Below are 19,758 nucleotides of genomic sequence, written 5' to 3' on the forward strand. Positions count from 1 at the left end.
GAAGACCCTGCGACACCATCGGCGCAAGTAAGAGCACACAGCGTTGGCCTTCGGCGGTGCCTACGGAAGCCCCGGGGATCCCGCCGAGAACGCAGGCGGCAATAGGAGAGCATCCGGGGGACAGACGACTATCGCTACAACCCCCGAGACAATAAGCAGCCCAGGCCCAAAAGAGAAGCGACGAAGGGTGCCCCGGGCGGGAGAGACTCCAGTCGGACCATTCAGCAAAGCGCGAGCTGCAGAATTACTAAGCCGGCAGTTACATACGCGGCGTACCCTCTAAAGACGGAAGGACCAGGAATAAGTAGGTGCGGGCAAAACGGCAGGGGGCATATCGGGGTTGTCGCCACCCAACACCTCATCGGCGGACTGCCCCACCACCACGTAGTAGGCACAAGCAAGGAGCGGCAATACAGGCAACAAACACCCCTGACACGCTGGCAGATTAGCGGCCGGATAAGGTTCACATTGTGCGCATAACAGACATCCTGCACGATCAGTGAGGGGAGAGAGACAAAGTGACGGACAGGCTGCGGGCAATTCCTCGGAGCATAAAACGGACACTGTGTACTGGATACCCCTGCCGACAAAAGCCAAGGTGACCAGAGGGGGAAACGCTACAAGACGCACAAGGTCGCTGGAGCCGCGCCGCGCCGCTGCTCCCTGGCCCACAAAGTAAACGTGGAGGTACCTGCAGTGAAGTGACGACAGTACTGGCCGGAACTGGGACCAGTATCTACAGGCTTCGGGCCATGGTGGGCAAGGGACCCAGGAGTGGGTCAACACAGGCCAGACTGGATAAATTCGCTAATAGCCAGCACGGACAAACGCAAGTAAATGGGCACAATTCCACGGGCTCAAGTCAAGACACGGACGGGGCCAAGAAAGTGACGCTGGACGACATTATGAAGACCCTCTCTGAAGTGCAAACGACAGTGGGCTCCATTTCCTCCGAAGTTACTCTACTACAAGCAGATTTTAAAAAAATAACCGAGAGGGTGGCACAGGTAGAGGTGGTTACGAAATCTCTCGTAGAGGACACTTCAGAATTGCAAATAGCTATGGAACGCATGGAGAAAGTCACCAGGCTACTGCAAGACAAGCTGGACGACCAAGAAGGGCGTTCCCGAAGAAATAATGTACGCATCCTTGGTATTCCGGAGACAGAAGGGAAAGGAGCAATGGATCTCTACGTCGAAGATCTCATCAAAACTAAATTGCAACCTAAAGGGTTATCGCACTTCTTCTCGGTAGAAAGGGCACATAGAGTACCTGGCGGAGCACCAAAACCAGGTGCAGCACCGCGGCCTGTTTTAGCTAGACTGTTCAACTTTAGAGACAGGGATGCGATCTTGCAGGCAGCGAGAGTGTCGCCACCCGTTAAGCTCCAAAACCCAACACTAGCATTTTTCCCGGACTACACAGCGGAAGTGGCCAGACGCCAGAAAACATTTAATGAGGTGAAAAAGGCACTGAGAGAGAAAGAACTGCCATACTCAATGCTGTTCCCTGCCAAACTGCGGATAGTAGCCGATGGGAAGACGTGGTTCTTTGATAAGCCGGAAGTGGCGCAAGAATGGCTTGACGGATGGAGACAAGTGGGACAGCCTCGCCGTTCACACAGGGGTCGGCAAAACCAACATAATGGCAAACACACGGATAAGCAGACCGGAAATTTGACAAGTCAAGGTGGAATATCAGAAGCAGAATCCGACATTGAGCAGAATCCGTCTGACTCTGGGCAACCAGCCCCTGTCTGAAGACAGGAAGACTATGGGACAGACCGAATACGATACACTGGAACCTAGACTTGGTAAGCGGAGTAGGGTGGGCAGAGCCGGTGCCTGTAGGGGACTCACCGACCCCACGAGCAAGTAAGAAAGTCGGGGATGGGTTAAAGCACTCTGCAAAGTTGGGGAAGCGGGCGGGGGTAAGTCCGTGGAGCAGGGGAGCAGGGAGGGGGGATAAAGGGGAAGTTTTAAAGTTAATGTTAGTATTGATAGTCATCACTCACGCCACATGGTACACAAACGCACCGAGTAACGAGCTATTCCTACGCCTCAACATAGAACGCTACATATACACTGCGGCCAGTAACATGGCAGCCAGAACACTGCCCAGACAATCCAATGGCCCAACAGTTACACGCTGCACCCACTGAGGGCGCGCATACAACAATTGAAGTACCCCCCCTGCGCTTGCTTACTTGGAACGTCAGAGGATTGGGAGATAAAATAAAGAGGGGATTGGTTCTGCAAGCAATTAAACGCCAGGGCCCCGACCTAGTATTACTTCAAGAGACGCACCTCACGGGGACAGCATGTAAGGCGCTTGATAGACGTGAATATGTGATGGCAGTACATGCCGAATTTACGACAGGCTCCCGAGGGGCGGGGATACTCATGAAAAAGACGTCACCCTTTATGGTAGAACACCGCAAGACGGATGATCAGGGTCGTTTCGCAGCACTACATGGACAATGGGAAGGGAAGCCCCTCAACGTGGTTTCCGTCTACATCCCCCCGGCACTCCACTCTGTTGCTTTGCCTGCCCTAGGTAAATTCCTTCTGGACCTCCCGGAGGGCGATACGATCATAGGAGGGGACCTTAATGCAATAGTAGACCCAACACTGGACACATTTCCCATTAGAGAACGCCCTAGGGGAACTGCAACACTCCCTGGATTTCTAGAGGCAATGGGCATTGCAGACGTATGGCGACAGTTGCACCCCGCAGCGACACAATACACATATAATTCCGCTGCACACAATAGCCTGTCACGTATAGACTATTTCTTGTTCCTAGGGGTTGGACTGGGGAAAATAGACAAAATAGACATCCTGCCCAGAGGCATATCTGATCACTCACCAATATCTCTGTCACTCACCACCAAAGAAAAGAAACGTGCTAGAATGTATCCACTATACCCGAACTACTTAAAAATCCCTAAGATCAGGAAGGAACTTAAATTAGTGACCACACACTATTTTGAGGAAAACGCGGGATCAGTGTCCTCTCCCTCGGTCCTATGGGAAGCATACAAAACGGTCCTACGGGGTGAAGCAATATCAGCAATAACAGGGCACAAAAGAGAGTCCCGGCGAGACCTCACAGAGCCTGAGCTGACACTCCACAACGCGAACACTACCCACATGGCGGATCCCACACCGGAAACAGCGCACCTATTACAATTACGGCAGCAGCAGTACCAGGCCCACCTTAAAACGAAAGTCCAAGGCTATGTCACTAGCACAACACATAGAATATACGATGTAGGCGACAAAGCTGGGAAAATGCTGGCGTGGCTAGATAAGAGAGGGGGAAGTAATAGAGGTATACAGAGGCTACACACACATGACAGACAGTTGCAGACGCATCCGGAAGAAATAGTGTGCACCTTTGCACGCCACTTCCAAGAGATATATACCCCAGAGCAAGACGTCACTGCTCAGGCGGCGTCAATCTCGCTTGAAAACATTGACATCCCCAGGCTCACACAGGAGGCAATGCAAGAGCTAGAGGTCGACACGACAGAAGATTAAATTCAACTGGCAATTCAGGCACTGCAATCAGGAAAAGCGTTAGGACCCAATGGAATACCCATTGAATGGTATAAATCGATGGCCGAAACACTCAGTAGACCGCTACTTGAAATGTACATGGAAAGCCTGGAAAAGGCGGAACTACCGCTGGACCAGCGCACAGCCACGATTGTAGCCATACCAAAGCCGGGCAGACCTCCGTCTGAATGTTCCTCATACCGCCCCATTTCCCTGCTTAACGTGGAGGCTAAAGTTCTGGCAAAACTACTGGCCAACCGTCTGGTACAACACCTGCAAACACTGATCCACCCTGATCAGTCAGGCTTTCTGCCTCACAGAAGTACAGCACTGAATCTCAGGCGGGTTCATGGGGTATTGGCACGAGCACACCTTCTCTCGGAAAAAGCAGTGATTCTCTCCCTTGATGCCAAAATGGCTTTTGATCTAGTGGAATGGGAATATCTATTTGCGGTATTGACGCGTATGGGCTTTGGACCGAAGTACATAGCATGGGTACGACTACTCTATACGAAACCGGTGGCGCAGGTGGTAGCTAATGGTCAAGTCTCGCAGACGTTCCCGCTGGGAAGGGGGACTAGGCAGGGATGCCCTTTGTCACCCCTGCTTTTTGCCCTGGTGCTAGAACCCTTGGCAATCCTAATCAGAACAACACCATTGCTCAAAGGAATCTAATGGGAGGATGGGTGGGAAGATAAAATATCCCTATATGCGGATGATATGCTGATTTATATGGTTGAGCCTGAAAACGGGATCCCAGCATTGCTGAATCTCTGTAACGCACATGGGAAGTCGTCAGGATATACCCTGAACTGGTGCAAGTCGGTGATTTACATACTAAGGGGACCGGAACCGGTGCTGCAGGAGGACTGCCCCCTGGCATTGGCGCCAGACTCCTTTAAATATTTGGGCATTATCATTACGAATAGTGCCACAGACTTCTTTGACAAAAACTTGAAGCCGCCTATGGAACGCCTTCGTGCAGATGTTAAACACTGGGCGACCTTGCCACTGACCCTCCTCGGGCGTGCGGCTCTTTATAAAATGATGGCACTTCCCAGATTCCTATATGTGCTGGAAAACACCCCGTATCTTGTTGCACCGAGATATTTCAAGCAAGTCGCAGCACTGGTCTCAAACCTACTCAGGAATAATGGCCCGGCACGTATATCATATGATAAGTTGATAAAGAGTTGGTATGAAGGAGGTATAGCATTACCTAACATACAGCTATACTACTGGGCAGCCCATCTTAAAATAATAAACCAATGGATACATACCCCAAGAAATGACCCAGCATATAGAGCGGACTGGTCGCAGCTAGGGACAGACTGCATGCTCTCAGTATTATATAACAAATCGCAAGTCAAGAGACTATTGGGACCGACGCAACACACGACCGCCCTGTGGCATACAGTACAAACGCGGCTAGGTTGGAAAGGAAAAATCACCAAACTGACACCACTATGGGACACAAAGTCATTAGGGAACCTAAGATCTTGTAAGGGATTTACGCAGTGGGACTGCATAGGAATCTCCACAGTTGGGGACCTATGGGACAAGGGCACGGTGATCGCGTTTCCGCAGCTCCAACAGCAATATGGCCTGAGCCCAACCGAGACGTTTAGATATGTGCAAATAAGACACGCACTGCTCCAGGCGATCCCAGCGGGTACTGATGTACCAGAATCCTCACCACTGGAGGATAGGCTGCTAACGGACTTTATGCAACAAAGCGCAACTTCCCTCACATATAAAAAACTGATCAACAACCTAGGGGACCCTACATTAAAACTACAAGAAAAATGGGTGGGAGAGATAGGTGAGGTTACTGAGTCAGAATGGAACGAAGCACTAGCCTCCCCGAAAGAAGTAGGCATTTCAGCAAAATTCAGATTAGTGCAACTTAAAATCTTACATCGCATTTACTACACTAGGACTTTGCTTCACAAAATACACAGGGCACCACATCCCTTTTGCCTTCGAGGATGCGGGGAGGAGGGGACACTGTACCATACAATCTGGGAGTGCCCGCACGTACAGGAATTCTGGAGACAGGTTATGCGCACTGTCTCGCAAACGCTTAAGATCTCCGTATTGCCTGAACCTCGCAAATGCTTATTGAACATCTGGGACCCCAATGATCTGATAGATATGGACTAATATGGGCTACCCTGGCCATGATGGTAGCTAAACGAGACATTGCGCTAAAATGGGGAGCGCCAGAACTGCCTACAGCTAATAGGTGGAGTAAAAATATGGACATGCTGATGGTTACAGAAAGAGCGGTGTATGTGCTCAGGGCCTGCCCCCGATAATGGAACAAGGTATGGGCAGCATGGAATATTTATAGAGGAGAAATTTGTGAACCCTTACCGGAAGAAGAAGACTTAGACTCTGAAGGGGAGGATGAGTAGATAGCTGGGTGATGGTTTGCTAAAGTTGCTGAATCAGACAGTGTGTCATTCAAATACAGATTTACTGAGCGGCATAACATGGAGCATGAGGGGTGGCTGGAGAGTCGGTGTGAACGTAAAATGACTACCTAATTGTGATGACTCTTTTTAGTTTTAAGAATTCATATTATGATGGTTAATATAATATACAGTGCACAACGGAAGGCCTTTAACATGTGCTCTAAGAATTGATTTATGAATACATGGTTGCGAAACTACGCATTATTGTTTAAAACCGGGTTGCTATATGTACGACTGAGCAGTAGATACTATGATCTTAAGCTACATGGATATACGGTTAAAGCTCAATTGTAACCTTGTAAATGCAACATATGCCTTGAATTCCAATAAAGATTTAAAAAAAAAAAAAACCACATCCATAAACACAGAGGAACACATTTTGTTTTCCAAACCACCCATCAGCCAGGTATTGCAATACATCCAGGAATGGTGCACTCTCCCACCTGGAGACAACAATGCTGTTCAAAGAAAGACGATAAAAGAAAAGTAGCGCTTCACTGCAAAGTCTGTAAAGTGAGGCTGATGTGTTTGGATGTGAATATAACCAATCTGGCCACTTTATAAAAAAAAAAAAAAAAAGCACAAGATTCAAGTCTTATTGTGGCACAATAAATGGAGTAGGAGGAAATTTATTTGTAAGGCCCTAAACCTTAAGACAATAGGAGACTTAAATAAGGACGGCCGATCCGGCAGACAGAGAAATGCAGACAAAGCCGATAGATAACCTTTCACTGTAGCTACAGCAAACCCTTGCTGAGCCAAAGAAAGCGCAAACTGAAGAATGTCAGACAATCGAGCCTTCAAAGGGTCAATGGATTTCTCCCCACACCAAGAAACAAATTTGGACCACCTATAAGAGTAGATAGACTTGGTGGAATGACGCCTGGCTGATAAGATGACATCCACCACATCATGTGGGAGAGAAAAAGAATTCAGGTTGCCCCGTTCAGTCTCCTGGCATGAAGGTGTAAGGTCTGGAGGTGGGGGTGTACAACCTGCCCCTCCATCTGAGAGAGGAGGTCTGCCCTGAGAGGGAGACGGAGCGGCGGGCACGAGGAGAGGTGGAGAAGATCTGTATATCACACCCTTCTTGGCCAATCCGGGGCGATCAATATGACTTGGGCCCCGGTCTTGGCGTATCTTCCTCCGAACCCGAGGAATCAAGGGTATGGGAGGAAACTGAAACTCGTCCCCCAAAGCTCCCTGCATCGGATACTGGAGATTGCAGAATGACGGGCAGTGAGCATTCTCGTGAGTGGCAAACAGGTCCACCTGAGGAGTTCCCCACGTCCGAAAGATGTGACGAACCACCTCCGGATGAAGCCTCCACTCGTCGGAGAACTGCCGACTGAGACTGTCTGCACGCACGTTCAGAACTCCTGCCAGATGATTTGTCATCAGACAAATCTGGTTCAGGACCAGAGTGGCAGAGCCTCTCTGCAGAGACATTGCGACCCCACTCCTCCCTGCTTGTTGACATACCACATTGCGGTAGTGTTGTCCGTCAGGACCTAAATTGACTGACCGCGAAGGGAAGGGAGGAAGGTCTTGAGCGCCAAACGTATCGCCCGTAACTCTAGAAGGTTGATGTGAAGCAACCTTTCCTCTGGAGACCAAAGACCCTTGATCTCCAGATCCCGCAGATGAGCACCCCACCTTAGGGTGGATGCATCCGTTATCACCGTTGCCACTGATGGAGGTAAGTGGAACAGCTTCCCTTGAGTCAGATTGCTTTCCACACTCCACCAAGACAGATCCGCTGCAGCTTCTCTGGAGAACCTGATTGACTCCCTGAGATCTCCGTGGTGCTGATACCACTGCCTGCGGAGACACTACTAGAGCGCCCTCATGTGCCAGCGTGCATGGTTGACCAGCAGAATGCAGGAAGCCATCAGACCGAGCAGACGAAGGACCTTCAGGACTGGAACGACCGCTCCATTGTAAAATGAAGGAATCATATCCTGTATGTCGTGAATCCTTTGTGGAGGACGGAATGCCCGACACACCGTGGTATCCAGTACCGCACCTATGAACAGGTTGCGCTGGGAGGGCACCAGGTGAGATTTGGGCACATTTATCGAAAAGCCCAATCTGTACAACAACTGAGTTGTGACTTGCAGATGATGGAGCACCTTCTCAGGAGATTCTGCTGTGATCAGCCAATCGTCCAGATAAAGGAATACTGGTATCCCTGACCTTCTGAGATGTGCTGCCACCACAGCCATCACCTTCGTGAAGACTTGAGGTGCAGTAGTAAGACCAAACGGAAGCACCGAAAACTGGTAATGTTGCGATCCCACCGTTAAACGGAGATACTTCCTGTGAGACTTCAGGATGGGAATATGAAAATATGCATCCTGAAAGTCGATCGACACCATCCAGTCTTCTTCCAGCAGCGCTTGAAGAACCTGCGCAAGGGTGAGCATCTTGAACTTCTCCTGTTTCAGAAAGAGATTCAAGACCCTGAGGTCCAGGATTGGACAAAGTCTGCCATCCTGGGTATCAGAAAATACCAGGAGTAGCATCCCTGACCCCTTTCCTGCTCCGGAACCACCTCTATTGCCCCTGCACGTCGGTAGGTGGCGTCGGTCGACTCCGTGTTCGCCGTTGGTGTTGTGATCGCTGGAATGATGTTGCGGTATCTACTAAGACGCCAGAGGTCTTTACACGACATTCCACGCCAGAAGCGCAAAGCCATGCAAGACTGAACACTGGACCCTGAAAGGAAGTCCCTTACCCTAGAAGTCAGTTCGCACAACGGGGAGGATGGGCGGGGCGGTGAGGAATCCATAACTAATATAGGTCACTTACAGATATATCGTTACCAAAGATAAGTAAGTTGTTCATCTGAAAGCGACTATTAGCTATGGATTCCTCACCTTAGAATAGATACCCCAGCAATCCAAACCTTGAAGGAGGGGGGTCTGCGAACCAAGTTGTCCACAAGAAAGTCCTGGAGAACTGAACAACCAAAGAAGACGTCTCTCCGGACTGGACTGTCCAGGCAGTAATGTTTAGTGAACGTGTGCAATTAAGCCAAGGTGGTGTCTGGCAGATGTCAAGAAGGGGACCTCCACGCCCCAAAGCCATAGCGGCTGCAGTCGCCCTGGTGGAATGGGCGCGCAACCCAACAGGAGGTTTCTTTTTTGCCAAGGAATAACACATTTTGATGCAAAGAACGATCCATCGAGAGATGGTCCGCTTTTGCACAGTCCAACCTTTCTTGGCACCCACATAGCCAACAAAGAGCTGATCTTCCACCCGGATAAAAGGAAAGCGCACATTTTGGATCCAGACAGTGGAGTCTCTCCTCCTCTTTAGAAGGATGCGGGCAGGAAGAAGGTGGTCATAGTGATGGTCTGTGCTATGTGGAAAGAGGTAACCACTTTGGGAACAAAGGAAGGCCTCGTGCAAAGGACAACCTTGTCCGGATGAACAGCAAGGAAAGGAGGTTTCACAGAAAGAGCCTGAAGCTCACTCACCCTGCAAGCAGAAGTGATGGCAAACAAAAAGGCAGTTTTGAGTGTCAAAAGCCTGAGAGTACAGTTCGGTAGCGGCTCGAAATGAGCGCACATAAGCCAAGTCCCACTGGGGCATTACGAAAGGAATAGGAGGAAATAAGTGAGTAATGCCCTTCAGAAAACAATTTACAATAGGGGATTTGAAAAGAGAAGGTTGATCTGAATGGCGAAGAAAGGCTGAAATATAGCCCTTGAGAGTGCCCAAAGCAGAGCCCTGCTGGGCCTAGGAAAGAACAAAGAGGAGAACCACTGAAAGAGGAGCAGAAAGGGGATCCATAGCCTTTGCAGTGCACCATGCCATAAATTTGTTCAATCTACAGGCGTATACTGTTTTGGTGGAGGGACACCTGGCTGCCTAGATAATGTTACAGACTTCGGGAGGAAGGTCGAGTGACGTCAACTGTCGTATCTGAATCGCCACGCAAGGAGGTGGAGGCTGGACGGGTTCAGGTGGAGGACCGTCCCCTGCTGCTGCGACAGAAACTCCTCCCAAAGGGGCAGTCTGATCGGAGGATCGATGGCCATGTTCAAGAGCTTGGGATACCAGACTCTTCGTGCCCAGTCCGGAGTCACAAGAATGACCTGGGCTCGGTTGCGATTGATGTTCTTCAGCACTCTGGGCAGAAGGGGTATAGGCGGGAAAGCGTATAGAAGACCACAACTCCAGTTGTGAAAAAAAGCGTTGCCTAGCGAGTGCCACCTTGGAAATTCCAAAGCGCAGAACTGCTGACATTGCGCGTTCTCTTCTGTGGCGAATAGATCTAACCAAGGCTCTCCCGATTGCTGAAAGAGAACTTGCAGCACCTCCGAGTGAAGACGCCATTGGTGATCCATCATGTACTGGCGGCAGAGTTTGTCTGCCCTGGCATTCAGAGAACCTGCAAGGTGCTGAACCACCAGGGACATGCCCTGATGTTCGAGCCGCGTCCAACGGCCAAGAGCCTCTTGACATAGGGTCCGCGACCCCACGACGCCCTGTCTGTTGCAATACCACATGGTGGTGGTGTTGTGCCTCAAAACCTACACTACTCTCCCTTTAACAGAAGGAAGGAATGCCTTCAGTGCAAGACTAATCGCCCAGAGCTCCAGGAGGTTGATGTGGAGCCCGGCATCCGCCGGAGACCAGAGGCCTCTGATCTCCGCCTCACCCATGTGGCTGCTCCACCCCAGAAGTGATGCATCCGTCACCACTGTGAATTCTGGTTGGGAAAGGGAGAGGGATCTGCTGTTGGCCCAATCCTGGTTCATTAGCCACCACTGCAATTGGTGTGCAGTGCCCTCCGAGATCTGGACGCAATCGGAAAGATTCCCCAGATGCTGTGGCCACTGAAACTTCAGGTCCAACTGCAGAGCCCACATATGCCACCTGGCATGATCCACCAGCAGGATGCAGAAGGCCATGAGGCCCAGTAGCCTGAGGGTCATTCTGACCGAAACCCGGGATAAAGGCTGAAAGATCAAAATCATAGCCCAGATATCCCGGACTCGCTGTTTGGGAGGATAAGCCTGAAACTGCGCTGTGTTCAGAACCGCTCCAATAAAAAGGAGTTTCTGAGAGGGAATCAGGTGCGACTTTGACACATTGATGGTGAACACCAGCGAATGCAGGAGGTGGGAGACGACAGCTGGGGCGAGCTCACCTGCAACAGCCAGTCGTCGAGATAGGGGAAGACTGGAACCCCTGATCTGCGCAGATGAGCTGCGACCACCACCTTCACTTTCGTGAACACCTGAGGGGCGCTGGTAAGGGCAAAGGGGAGCACAGTAAACTGAAAATGCTCGTGGCCTACTGTGAACCGTAGGTAACGCCTGTGGGCCGGCAGGACAGGGATGTGGAAATAGGCATCCTGCAAGTCCAACGCTACCATCCAGGCTCCAGGGTCGAGGGCAGACAGTGCCTGAGCCAATGTCAACATCTTGAACGTCTCCATGCGGAGGAAGCGGTTGACGCCCCTGAGATCCAAGATAGGACGCAGGCCTTTGTCCTTCTTCGATACAAGGAAGTAGTGGGAGTAACAACCACAACCTACTTCTAGAACAGGGACTTGCTCGATTGCTCCCTTGGCAAAGAGCCGCAACTTCCTGACTGAGAAGGGCCAAGTTATCCTCCAACATGCGATGGAAGGCAGGTGGCATGGAGGGAGGGGTAGTGTTGAAGGGGAGGGAGTAGCCCCTTCCGACTAACTGCAAAACCCACCTATCCGACGTGAAGTTGAGCCAGTGGGGGAGGGGATGGCGAATCCTGCTGCACACTGGCAACTGGTGGCCCTGAAAGGTCTGACTAGGAGGGCTTGGAGGCTGCTGCAGAGGAAGTGCTGGTGGACTGGCCCCCGGATGCACGACACTTCGTCCCACATCCCTGGCTGTGCAGAGGCTGGACAGCTTGCGCAGCCCTGTGGCACTGGGCGGAACGTTGCGGGGCACTCTTCCGTAACCACGAAAGGGGTGAAAAGCAGACTGCGTGGGCAAGAGGTTGTAGCGAGGCCCAAGGATCTGGCCGTAGCCCTGAAATCTTTAAAGCGCTTGAGCACGTTGTGTGCTTTGTTGCCAAACAAGCGACGGCCATCAAAGGGCGTGTCCAAAAGAGTTCATTGGACATCACCTGAAAAGCCAGTGGAATTCAGCCTGGTGTAGCATCTCAGGGCTACCGACATGGAAATCGTTCTGCCTAGCGAGTCGGCGGTGTCCAGTCCACATCGTATGGCGAACTTTGATGCGTCTCTACCCTCAGCAACTGCACACGAGAGCACGGTCTGGGCCACCTCCGGGTACTGTGGCAGCACCTGCGCAACTGTGTCCCACACAAAATGGGAGTAACGGCCCAAGAGACATGCAGTGTTTACTGGCCTCAGTCCTAAGCTTGCAGAAGAAAACCTCTTCTTCCAAAGATGGTCCAGCTTCTTGGATTCCCTATCAGGTGGTGCTGGAGGGAATGTGCCCTTGGAAGTCGAGGCTTGGACCACCAAGCTCTCGGGGTAGGGTGTTGGGAGAGGAAAATGGGATCGCCCGGGGCCAGGGCGGTGCCGTCGGGCAATCATCCTATCCACATTAGCCCCTGTGCTGGGCTTGGACCAAGAGCCCAGAAGAATGTCCGTGAGGGCCTCATTGAACAGCAGCAGGGGCTCTGAAGAGGCCTTTGCCTGTTGAAGCACCTCGGTCAGGTGGTTAGTCCTGCCACCACCAAATGAAGCTCAAAGTTCATGGCCTCAGCCGCCCTACACAACATCACAGCGTAAGAGGCACCCTCCTCCATAGCCACGGTAGGGAGAGAATGCATGCCAAGGTCTGGAGAAGTGTCCAGACCACTGGCTTCACCCAACTCCTCTTGCCAGTCCAGTTCTTCTAACTGGTCTGCCAGAGGGTCCACAGACCCCTCTTAGTCCTCCTCAAGTAGCCACTCAGGGCGATAGGGAACACCAGGGGAAAACAGAGGTACAAAATCAGCACCGTTACAGACGTCAGTAGACGCCGGTCCGACTCAGTGTCCATGTCCAGGGGGAGGCCGGGGTCGATGTCGGTTGGGGATACAACCGGCGTCGGAGGGGGCAGAGGTTTCACCAATGGATTCGGGACCTGAGGCGGTGTCATAAGGTCGACTGCCTCCGATCCGGATCTAGGCCTGGATCTTTGGGGACCTAGAACCCCCAGCCGAGTCCGCGGTGACCGAGGACACGCCGAGCTGCCCAAAGATGTAGTGGAGGGCTTTGTAAAAACTGCAAAGTTGGGCAGGGGTCGCTCAGGCTCCGGGGAAGGGAGGGAGGCTCAGAGTCTACCAACTGGCTCAGTGGACAGAGAAGCACGACTACCATCCGCATCCCGCGTTGGCCGAAGGACGGGGAGAATGCAAAGAGCGACGGTGCTTCTTCGCCCTCTTTTTGTGCTTTGACTTAACCAAAGACTTTGACGAGGAGTGGTGGCGATGGCTCCGCGACTGGTCCCGCGACCTCCCTCTCTGATGGGACCTCCAGCGGCGCAGAGCCAACTGGGGGGCCTCCAGAAGCTTTCGGGACCGCTCCCGCAAATATTTCGGGTCCATGGCCTGGCAGTGAGAGCACGACTTCGGGTCGTGGTCACGCTCCAGACACCAGAGGTACACTAAATGTGGGTCCATCACCAACATCAGCTTGTGGCAGGAGCCACAAGGCTTGAAGCTGGTTTGCCGATGTGACATCCCTGTGCACCAAGAGTCGAGCGACTCGAAAAGTTGTTGACAAAAAGTCGAAAAAGGGTAGCCAAAAAGTGACTAGAGGTACTGCTCTCTCTGGATCTGCACTGGCTGGCGCAGAAAAAGAAAGAACGGATGTCAGCGCGCAGGGGTGGTATCCAAGTAGATACTGTGACGTCATTCTGGCGATCATGACACCAACGGCGCACGCAGAGTTGACCAACACCACCTACCGACATGCAGGGGTACTGCTGAAGGAAAATTCTCCAGATACAGTCTGGCGCCTGGGGGTAGTTCTAAGGACAGTAATCCATAACTAATAGTTTCTTTCAGATAATGCACATAGCAACAAAAAACGTGCAAATTACCAGAATTATTGCATTTGACTAACAGGTCTCACCAAGGGACACTACGGAGGAAACAGTCTCATAAAGTGCCTGGGAAGGTCAACTGCAATGGGTCAACAGAACTGCAGTGACTGGGACGCAGCAAGGACTAGATTCACAGTGAAATGGCAACATTTGCATGAACAGGAAATTAAGGACAAAGTCGAAGACTTGCAGGGAAATAGAAACCAACAACCTAGATTTTTAAAAAAAGGCAGATAAAGCATTAGCTTCTGAATTATAGGAGTTGGAAAGCAACTACCAATCACATGAAGACACCTACCTGAAATTTTGATCTTCTTGACAGTTTTCGTGGAGTTGTTGGTAACATGGACGTTGACATTGATCGCTTCACCGTGGTAATAAAGCTGCAAAATGTAAAAGAATATTAAAATCCCCTCACCACATGCATTCTGTCATTCCTCACAGTCATTCTTCTTTACCAGAACCACACAACTGTCAGGTTATACCCTTTACAGTCAAGCTCCTATGCACCGAATTTCTGGCGCACTGGCAGAGTAAATACCCTGCTCAAACAACCCTCATCCTCGAAAAGCAATCCTTCCTGAAGCTGCCCTCATCAACACTGGCAAACACATGAAGAAATACGTTAATTACCTGTAACTGCAGTTATCCAGTAGTGGTGTCTTTCATAGATTCACATGCCTGAATCATTCCCCGTCGTCGGTATGGGAGTCCCCGGTACATAAATAAAGTAATGTCCTATAGACATATAGAGAAATAGGCCCATAGGCCTCACATAAGTAACATATCCGTGTCCTTTTGTAAAAAGGACCAAACTCTAGAAAAGAGCCAATCAGCTGTCACCTCCCTCTAGAACCCTCCTGGAAAGAGCCTCAGATTTTCGTACGCACAAAGCTAAGTTGGTGTATCACTGACAGAATTAGGGGAGCCCTTCCAGGAGAGGGGGGAGGGTTGCATGTGAATCTATGAAAGACACTAATACTGGATAACTGCAGTTGCAGGGGGTAACGCATTTCTAATCCAGTATTATGGGTGTCTTTCATAGATTCACATGCCTGAATCAGAGTAGCAAGCAATGCACAAAGCACATTTCGGATGGTACAGTATCTGCAAAACCATTAGATAACATTTCAAGCAACTAGAAAGAGCATATAGCTGCAAACAATAAATACCATCAAAATACACAATAGAGAAGTGTGCCTACATGAAAAGGATGGAGGGATGAAAGAAGGCTCACCTCTAGTGAAATAGATGCTGAAGCACTGCTTGTCCCACCGCAGCATCCTTCATAAGTTCCGTGTCCAGGCAGTAATGCCTAGTGAAGGTATGCAGCGACTCCCATGTTGCCGCTCTGCAAATGTCAATGACAGGCACACCTGCGAAAAGTGCCATGGGAGTGGACATCGCCCTAGTAGAATGAGCTCGTACTTTTGAGTGCAGGGGATGTCCTGCTTGTTCATGACAAAAAGAAATAGCTGCCGAAATCCAGCGGGAAACGCTCTGTTTAGTGAGCGGAAGACCTTTCCTCGGCGTGCTGTAAGCCACAAATAGCCGATTTGATTTTCTGAAAGCCTTTCTCTTGTCGATATAAAATTTTAAGCACCGCTTGAGAGCCAATGAATGCAACGACCTTTCCGCTGCAGTACTGGGATTTGGGAAGAAGGAACGCAAAACCACAGGCTCATTGAGATGGAGATCCAATTGGACTTTTGGAATAAACTTCGGATTTGTCCGCAAAATCACTCTGTCTTGTTTAAATTGTAGAAAAGGATCCTGAATCAAGAAAGCTTGCAGCTCACTCACTCGCCTCGAGGAGGTGAGCGCAAGCAGGAGAGCTGTCTTCCAAGAGAGATATTTCAGGTCAGCCCTGTGCACCGGCTCAAAGGGATGTTTCATGAGCTGATTAGGGACTGTATTAAGGTGCCAGGTAGGAGGCAACATTTTAACCGGAGGGAAAGTCCTGTATAATCATTTCAGAAATTGTTTGATCAGTCTGTGAGACCAGAGAGAAGGACCCGCTGAAGATCTCTTGTAACGGGATATTGCAGCTAAGTGGACCCTGATGGAGAAGTGAGAAAGGCCCGACGTTGCCAAGTGGAGAAGATGAGGCAATATTTGTTCCGGAGAGGAAGAGAAAGGGTGTATTCCTCGATCTTTACACGAGATGCAGAACCTCTTTCATTTCAAAGAGTATGTTTTATTGGTGCTATCTGCTCGTGCTAGGATGGCTCTAGAGTCAGGTGGAATATTTAAATTCTGAAGCTCTCTGAACTCAGGAGCCAGACGGCTAACCTGAGAGATTTCAGATTCGGATGCTGGACTTGCTGGTTGCTCATCGTGAGCAGAGATGGACACTGTTTTAGGCGGATCGGTGGCTCCAGAGATAAGCGGTGGAGTTCCGTGAACCAATGTTGGCGTGGCCAAGTTGGGGCTATTAAAATGAGAGTACAAGGCTCCGCCTTCAATTTCCTGAGGACTCTGGGAAGAATCGAGAATGGCGGAAAGGCGTACGCAAAGACGTTGCAGCATGCGATCGAAAATACATTCCCTAGAGACCCTGACTGGGGCTGCCAACTTGCGAAGTGTGGGCATTTGGCGTTGGATCTTGTGGCAAATAGGTCGATCTGTGGAGTGCCCCATCTCAAGAAAATTTGGTTGAGGATCTTCTGATCCAGTTCCCCCCTCGTGAGAAGTTGTCTTCTGTCTGCTTAATGAGTCGGCGAGTACATTGTCCATTCCTGGGACGTACTCCGCCCTAAGAGATACCTTGTTTGTGATTAGCCAGTTCCAGATTCTCTGCGACTCGCGAGAGAGTGTCAGTGAGCGCGTCCCTCCCTGCTTGTTGAGGTAGTGCATCGTCGTAGTGTTGTCTGTCAGGACGAGCACAAGGGAATTCTGAATTCTTGGAAGGAAAGCTTGAAGGGCCAGGAAGACTGCCCGCAGTTCGAGGAGATTGATATGGAGCCCTTTCTCCAAGGGAGACCACTTCCCGCTTATCCGCAGCTCTTGCAGAAAAGCTCCCCAACCTTCCAAGGAGGCGTCTGTTATGATATGAGGAGCAGCCGGAAGTAGGAATGTCAAGCCTTGAGAAAGGTTCAGAGATGATATCCACCATTGCAGGGCTTTGACTATCTGGGGAGTCACTTTTATGAGGTCGTCGAATGACCCTGTGCATTGGACCCACTGCTTCGAGAGTGCCTCCTGTAAAGGGCGCATCCTTAGAAGACAGTGAGGAATCAGGAGGATACATTATGACATCATCCCCAGAAAAGACTTGAAAAGGCGGACCGTCAAGGCCTTCTTTGAGGCCACTAGGCCAGCTAGTGCCAGAAGCTTGTTCTTCCTCTCTTGGGATGGGAAAGCTTTTTTTCGAACACGTGTCCAGGGTTGCTCCTAGAAAGTTGATGCACGGAGAAGGTTGCAGGACTGATTTTTCCTGATTGAGTGTAAGACCCAAACAATCGAAAAGCCGTAAACAAGTGTTGGAAGACCTGGATGCGTCTTCTAAGGATGGAGCCTTGATCAGCCAGTCGTCCAGATACGGAAAGACTTGGTAATGGCGCTGCCTGAGATATGCCGCCACTGGGGAAAGACATTTCGTGAAGATGCGAGGTGCAGACTTGAGCCCGAAGGGCAGGACGTGGAATTGAAAGGGTCTGCCTGCCACTGCAAATCTTAAATATTTTTTGTGATTCCTGTGGATAGGGCTATGGAAGTAAGCGTCCTGAAGGCCTAGGGACGTCATAAAATCCTGCTCTTCCAGCAATTGTAAGACCTCCTGGATCGTCACCATGCGAAACGACTGCTTCTTCAGGAATTTGTTGAGGGCCCTGAGGTCCAAAATCGGTCTCCACTTTTTCTCTTTTTTCTGGATCAAAAAGAAGCAGGAATAAAATCCCTTTCCCCTTTGAGATGGAGGTACCTTCTCCATTGCCCCTTTCTGGAGCATAATAGAGATCTCTTGCAGAAGCAGCAGTAGATTTTTGTGATGCATTGGGCAGGGAGGAGTTTGGGGAGGGATTTGCATGAATTCCATAGAATGGCCAAATTGCACTAATTGAAATACCCAACGGTCCGTGGTAATCTTTTTCCGTGGTAATCTTTTTCCAATTTTTCAAGAAGTGGGTAATCTTTCCTCCAATTTTTAATGAGTGAAATGAAGTCTGGACTGGCTGAATAAACAGGTCATTGTCTACGTCCTTTGTTTTTTCTTTGTCCCTTACCACGAAAGGACGACTTGCCATAAGAGGATTGCTGATTCTGTTGTTGGCGCTGTTGATATTGTGGTCGACTCTGGCCTGAAGAGTATGAAGACCTGTACTAGAAATTTCCTCTATAGGAAGACTGTCATCTTCCTATAGTTCAGCGAAAGGACTGGTTCTTGTACTGTCGAGTGCCCAAAGCTCTCACAGTGTCTGTGTCCTTTTTTATATACTGTAGTGCTTCATCAATTTTGGAGCGGAATAGTAACTGGGCATCATAGGGCATATCCAAAATCTTCGTTTGCACCTCAGGACGAAATGAGATTGCTTTCAGCCACCCCTGGCGTCGCAAGACTGCTGCTCCAGCCAACTGGCGGAACCCTGTCGTAGCGATATCCATCGCACTGTTTATTATTTCTGACGCCGATGTTTCACCATCTAGCAAAATCTTCTTCACCTCCTCTTTGGATGAATCTGGCAACTCTGACAGATATGGGGCTATATCCGCCCATCATTTCCTATTATATTGTCCCAAAACCGCTAAGGCATTGGCGGCCTTCACTGTCATCGCAGACATTGAGGAAAACCTTTTCCCAATGTTGTCCAACCTTCTTCCTTCCTTATCCGGAGGGGCCGATAAAGGGGCCGAAGGATTCCTTGAGTTTTTCTAGGCCGCCTGTGTTACCACTGAATCCGGTTTGGGATGTCCTGTCAGACAGGCCGGTGCAGTATCAGGCGCTCTATACTTTTTGTCCAACCGTGGAATCACTGGAGATACAGAGGAGGGGTTCTGCATGATTTTAACGCCCTGGTACCATAGATAAATAGATAATAGGTCTTGACCTAACTGCTTTTTTGAGAGGTTCTTTGAAGTCATACAAGAAGCAGTCCTGTTCTTGAGAGACCATCGAGATCTTAAAACGTTGAGCCGCCCTATCAACCACATTATGGAACCCTCCAATGTCGCCTGGTGGTGAATCCGCGGGCGCGGGCACTGGAGATGCAGGAGAGGGAATGACAGTCATCCCAGTCGTCATGTACGAATTGAGTATCCTGCAGCTCACCCTCTTCCTGCTGGTCTTCCTCTTCTCCTTCCTCATCAGAAGTTGGGAGGATGTGGTGAATCAAATCTCTCCTATTGAATATACAAGGGTGGAGGCCGTGGTTTTGGAGACAAAGTTACAGTGCCAGGCGGAGGAGCCGGAGACTCTGGAAACCTCTGTTTATAATCCTGAATGAGGTACCGCCGATCTGTAACTAAAGATGCTGGAAGGCAAACCATAGGAGTAGGTGGCGGATGATATACCTCCTCCTGTTCTTCCTCCTCATCTGAACTCTGACATTTCACACGAAGCACCGAATGGCTTGTCGCCAACTGGAACATGTCGCCCTCGTCTGAATCTTCCTCCTGGAAGAGACATGCTGGAGGAATTGATTGAACCCTCTGAGGCGGAAAGCCGGA

At 50.2% G+C, this 19,758-nt stretch overlaps 1 protein-coding gene across 1 annotated transcript in view; it reads right to left on the reverse strand.

The window, feature by feature from the left end:
• The window catches only part of ARRB2 (arrestin beta 2), a 269,502-nt gene that overhangs the window by 77,717 nt on the left and 172,027 nt on the right, over window positions 1–19,758 (reverse strand). The window contains exon 9 of the mRNA XM_086945904.1: window positions 14,393–14,477. Coding sequence (XP_086802030.1) covers window positions 14,393–14,477 — 85 coding nt within the window. The remainder of the gene's footprint in view (window positions 1–14,392; window positions 14,478–19,758) is intronic.

Source organism: Lissotriton vulgaris, chromosome 12 (genome assembly GCF_964263255.1).
Source record: "Lissotriton vulgaris chromosome 12, aLisVul1.2, whole genome shotgun sequence".
In the NCBI taxonomy this organism is placed as follows: domain Eukaryota; kingdom Metazoa; phylum Chordata; class Amphibia; order Caudata; family Salamandridae; genus Lissotriton; species Lissotriton vulgaris.